Source organism: Parasteatoda tepidariorum, chromosome 9 (assembly GCF_982258835.1).
Source record: "Parasteatoda tepidariorum strain Cologne lab strain chromosome 9, Ptep-v5.0, whole genome shotgun sequence".
In the NCBI taxonomy this organism is placed as follows: Eukaryota; Metazoa; Arthropoda; class Arachnida; order Araneae; family Theridiidae; genus Parasteatoda; species Parasteatoda tepidariorum.
In genome coordinates this window covers 85,814,738-85,820,870 of record NC_141763.1, presented here as the reverse complement: position 1 = coordinate 85,820,870, position 6,133 = coordinate 85,814,738, and the positions used below count along the sequence as shown (strand labels likewise).

General features: G+C 29.7%; 1 protein-coding gene across 1 annotated transcript; it reads right to left on the bottom strand.

Annotated features, from left to right (window-relative positions):
- Positions 1-1,571: 1,571 nt before the first annotated feature.
- On the bottom strand, positions 1,572-4,918 carry LOC107436178 (uncharacterized). The gene has a single exon (XM_016047782.4). It carries the CDS (start codon positions 4,781-4,783, stop codon positions 2,402-2,404), a length of 2,382 nt encoding a protein of 793 aa, XP_015903268.3. The 5' UTR covers positions 4,784-4,918; the 3' UTR covers positions 1,572-2,401.
- Positions 4,919-6,133: the final 1,215 nt, after the last annotated feature.

The following is a 6,133-nucleotide window of genomic DNA, read 5'->3' as shown; positions in this document are numbered from 1 at the left end:
AAGTTTCAAAGTTATGATGTGAAAGTCGACACAAACATGGTTTGCTACTTATTTGATTGTAAATCCGACTACTTAATTTTGTAATAATAAAAACACGAGCAGTTTAACTGTATAAAATTTTATGGGCTATAGCTATAATATTTTCACTATTATAAACAAGTAAAACAAACATCAAAAATGAGTCTTAAAATGCTATAATATGTATCAATATCAGTAAAAGAAAAGATTAAAAATGTCATAAAAATGATTGAAGAAATTGCATTAAATAATATCAAATTGTATTAAATAAATAGCTCTAACTGGAACAAATTGTTACTCATTTATTTGTGTTCTCTTCAGTACAATATGCATCGTTGTCAAAATCCTTTAATTCTTACTGGTAATAAAAGTATTGAAACTGCTAAAAAGATTCTATTTCGATACTCTATTTTTTTTAAACAAATCCTCAATAGAAAAAAAAACGCTTAATGCATTTAATGCAAGAATACAAGCAATAATATAGATTAAAGCATTAAATTTAATGTTTCCAATAATTAGTTCTGAGAGACGAACTTCAACAGAAAAAAATTATAACAGCGCCTTTTAAAAATACAAATTTTGCAATAAAATAACAGAATGTAAATAATTTGAATAAGAGAGTTAAATATAGCTTTGAAAATGTACTTCTTAATTTGAAAAACGTAACTTTAATGTTAATACGTTATTTCAGAATATGGTGCAAATAGTTAGGTAAGAAACTTACTTTCGTACATAAAATTTTATAATAAATATTTTATTACAGTTATAATTCTGACTTTTCTGCAAGTTTTAAAGTAATTGCTTCTATAAAATTTCATGTTAGATACTTCTTTCTAGTCCTACTGTACTAGAACCTACTAATATTGAACAAATTGGATAGGATTGTTTAAGATTTGGTGCAAATAAATAGTTACAAACGTATTATGTTACACGAAATTATACTCTAAATATTTTATTACAAATATATTTTTGTCTTTTTTACAAGTTTTAAGGTAATTGCTTTAATAAAATTCTGTAGTTGATACTTCATTACAAATTTAACAGTACAAATATCAATACGATTTGTTATGCATAAATTTTGTTTCTAGTTTTTATATATATATATATATATATATATATATATATATATATATATATATATATATATATATATATATATATATATATATATATATATATATATATATATATATATATATATATATATATATATATATATATATATATATATTCACTTATATATATATATATATATATATTATATATTTCACTTCTTATATATTTATGCATCCTGAAATTAAAATTCCTATCGAAGACAATTAAATAAGACAGAAAATTTTAATTTATTGGTCTTAATGTTAATATTATTCTATAAAAATTAATCCTAAAAATATTATTTTTCGGCTAACTGTAAGTCATTGCAAACTATTAAATAAAGAGGGCTAATTTTTTGTCTTGTTCTCAAAAAAACAAATATTAACAAGAGTAAATATTCTGAAAAATTTTTTTTGAATATTTGTTTTTATTTAATATTAAAATAAATATTTAGTAACTAGATTTCATTACACATTTTAATACTGAAAATAAGCAATTCGAGTGATCAATACAAAAACTATTCACTATGTGTGCCATTTACTATAAAATACCATCTACAAATAAATTACTAGTTTATGATACACATATAATACACTATGTTACAAATAGGAAATTTCTATACATTTTCTAAAGTACCTTTAATGGTAACTATGAATTATTATTATTATTAAGAAACAGGTAAATATCACTGTTTGCTTGCATTATTTTACAGCAAATCACAACTTTAATTGGGTTAGCAGTCAACGTAATTAAATTCTCTAAGTAACACATAAACTATGTTGCAATTGAATTCCTATATTAACACTATAATTCCTATATTACGCATATAAGACTCTACGTTATGAATTGAAAATGCGAAAAAAAGATTATCTAGCATACCCGAAGAGTCTAAAAGGAATGAACTGATAAAAATCATAATCAGAAGAATATGTCAGAATCAGAAGAATATGTAATCTGAAGTTGCTATGTAACACAAAAATTATTATATTATTGTTAAAAATAACTGTATTATGAAACACGAAAATTTATTAAATTTGCGTTTGCATCCATCTACTCACAAACATAACTGAATTAGCTTATTGCCTGCATTTGCTATGCAAAACTTCTACTTTGTTACATATAAGATGCAAATTTGGTATGCTAACGTACCTGAAATTCAAAGTCATAATAAACTTGTCCAAAAATCAGTTATAATCTCCTTCGTGTTTACACTTCTATAAACTAATACTTACAAAATACTGAATCAGCAGAATAGTTTCCAAAAAAATATTTAAAAAAAAAAAACATTTCATTTTGAGTTAACTTTTTCTAGTACTACATCTGGATTAATTTTTCTCACAGATTTCAACATGTCTTTACTTTCTGAAGAAGTAGACATTTGTGAAGATAAGTTGATTGACATTGATGTTAAGTTTGTCAAACTCGTATACATGGCTGCCTTGAAACCCGTTCTCTTACTCATTGTGTACTTATCGGAACGCAGCCTAAACTTTATAGCTAGCATATTCAAAATGTTCCTTTTTACTGTGAAGGAGAGAAATATTAAAGCTCCTTGAAGACCATTTAAAATAATAAATGGATACCAAAGAGCATTAATCCCAGCTGCACCAGCAACAAAGCCCAGAATCCAAGTTAATCCTAACACAACTGCAAGTTTCAGGTACAAAAAGTACCTCATTTTCTCTGAGAAATTGTTAACCAGTTTTGTTTGACGAGACACTTCCCGCAAACTTAAAGCTGTCCTTCCAAACAAGATTATATTGGCAAGAAGCAAAACAGCCACTGGTACAGTAAAAAACACAATTAATCCATATCTGTGGTTAAACCAACAAATAGGATTTCCATACCTTGGTCGGAATTTGTTGTCAGATGCCAACAAGTTATCGACGATGACACTTAAAGCTACAACAAATATCGCAGAGCACCAAGCATAAATCGAATATTTTATGAATGTTCTATCCTTATTGGAGCTTTTAGATTGGATCGCGGAGAATGTTCTGCAGATATCAAAAGCCATTACGCTCATCCAAGTGAAAGCACCGATGTATCCAAAATGCATCAGTAAGCTGTTGGCATAGCACAACCAAGTTATTTGAACAAAATAAGATCCAAGTAGAAGCGAAAAATGACCACAAAGAAGTGATGAGGACAGGCACATCAGAATCTTACCAGGGCAATTTCTCAGTGTTTTGAACATTCCATACACTGATAGATGCAATACTAAGCAAACAATTGATATACTTAGCGTTATGACAGTTAACCAGTAATGAATGTGAAAATTAGGCATCAGATTCGTATCTACGTCCCAACAAACTGCAATCTGAATTACATCATCATTTTCTTTCGTGATAATTTCGAATTCATCAGATTTGAAAGTTTCACCGGAGATATTAACATACACTCTACCATCGGGCAGGAATGTAAACATTTCTTTGTTTAACACTTTTCTTAAACAGTTATTGACGGAATCCTCATCCGTCTTATTCGGCGATATTGGCACACATTTATTCCCGTTTCTTTTATAAAGAGCTCCACACGTGACGTTTTGACATTGACGAAATAGAGGATCCCATATTTGACCTTTGGTTAATTCACAAGTATTTCCACCACCACCATCACCGCCAAAGTTGAAGTCGAACAGCAAGGACAAGCTGAGTCTTTGACTCGGTGGTAGTGGTGAGCTGAAACCACGACTTACAGGATCCACACAGCTCAAATCTTTTGCAGGAGTACCATGACACATAGCACAGTGAAAATTTTTGAAAACTTTACGCTGCGCGTATATATTATTCAACTCATAAACATAAGAAGAATATTGCCTGCACATTTTTGCCGTTTTAGAATCGGCGTTGCTTGGACATTCTCCCACAACCTTTTTGCACAGTCTTGCGCCATACTCCTCCAATAATCTATCAAGTCTAAAGTTCTTTATGACAATAAAGCAGTTTCTGGATACGCCCTCAATCTGAACTCCACGGTAACTATTAGTTCGCGGATCATAAGAAGCAGTACTGAAATCTGGCGAGTCTTCAAAACCTGCATCCGGAGCATTGGGCGAACCATTGCAGTACAGATAAGTACTCCATTTTTCCAAATTAAGGTCATCATTGCAAATAGCACAGTATACATTCCTGTAGAATATTCTCGAAGATTTGCTGTACACAGGTATATCCTGGCGATGGTCATAATATAGATTTTTAGATTTCCTTTCCATTGCTTCCATTTTGCACAAATCTGCAACTAGCGGATCATCCCACTTTTCCGGGCATTCTTGATAAACGTAAATAGGGTTAAAATAACTAACCGGATCTCTCAGTTTTCGGCAAGTCAGTGCACTGCCTTGGTAATCAAACTGTCCCACAAGATCGGCGCAACAATCACCATAAAAATGACAAAAATCATCACAGAAACACGAAGCGAGTTGGAGTTCTTGCCATTTCCGAACTGCGCTGTTCGTTTTATTCTCGCATGTGTTCAGAACTGACCGGTTTTCTGACTGGCAAATTCCGCTAGACGCGAACAGTTCGTTCTCTTCCTCAATCGACACAATTTGTCCGCTGTCCACTCGAGAGTAAAATGGACCTTTATTTCTTTCATCACGCCTAGCCCGATAACAAGAAAAAAGATTGTATAGTGATAAGGAAACGATCAGGGAAGTGACCAGACGCATTTTTCGACTGCGTTTTCGAAATGAGTGCCGGTGTAACTATGAAATAAGGAGGAAATTTCAAATAAAGCTACCGCCCATGCATGTTAACCGCCTCCCAATGAATTTCCGCAGCTCTGGCCTCTTAATGTCTTTTTTAACCTAAACAAGCTTTCAAAGAGGATGATAATGTTTGTTTTTCGTCAACTCCAACAAATTGTTCTCCGTTAAGGGGTTGTCTGCAAATTACCTTAAAATAATAATAAATGAAATAAAAAACAATTTCACTGCATAGTTTGCGACTAAAATGCGCAGCTATTGTATTTTAAACCATTGGAGCTGATTTTGAAAAATAAATAATGTGGAAAAAGTTGATTTTAATAAATGGTTTATAAATACTATTTGTAACTGTTGCACTTTAAATCATTATCGCTTTGCTGCGCTTTTAAAACATTTTCCAGCCTTCTTTTAAATATTTCCATTTTGATTTGGTTTTTGTGTTAAGGAACTGGCTTAACGCAGTGAAGAAGATTTATTTTAACCTTTTGAAGCAGAATTTTTATTAAACAAATTTATCTAAATTTTTTTCTAGACTTTATCTTAATTTTGGTCGAAATAGGAGAGAAACATTATATATTAAGCATTTTAATAAGTTATGGTTATAAAATAAAGCATGAAACACCAGTGTATTTTTCTGCGTCTTAAATAAAATCTTTCAATGATTTTTCAAATTTGCAGTTATTTAGATCAAAGAGAAAGGATTATTTATCACTGAATTTTCTTTAATTTACAAGCTCAATGATTGATAAACATTTATAAATGAATGAAAAAAAAATCTAACTTGTTTTTGGGTTAGTAAAAATGTGATTCCCGTAATTTAACAGATTTTTTAGTAACTATTCAACTGTTTTTTTTATAATTATCAAGGACAGAAATATATTTTTTTGATTGTAATTAGAGCGTCTGGCGTCCCATCTTCGTCAAAGGGTTAACACTGAAAATTGAAAAAATATATATTAAGAAAAAAAAGCTAGTTTTACTAAATAGCTTACAACTACAATTATTAACTCTAAAAATTAAAAAAATGCTTAGAAAATTATTTTAGTAAATAATTTTTAACTATAATTTACAGCAGTTGTATTTTTTATCATAGAATCGGAAAAAAAATATGAAGAAAAATAATTTTGCTAAAGAGTTTTCCCTTGGCAAAGATTTTTATTATATTTTCTATTGTTTACAATAAGAATAAAAAAAACTTATGTGGAAAAAACAATCTAAATCGTTTACAATTAGAAAATTCTACTGCTGCACTTTTTACTCTTAGTAAACATAAATAAACATAATGTCATTTTCTTAAAGTCACTTCAAAATAAA

Coding starts and splice junctions, on each gene's coding strand:
- LOC107436178 (XM_016047782.4), bottom strand. CDS start 4,783: ATGCGTCTGGTCACTTCCCTGATCGTTTCCTTATCACTATACAATCTT.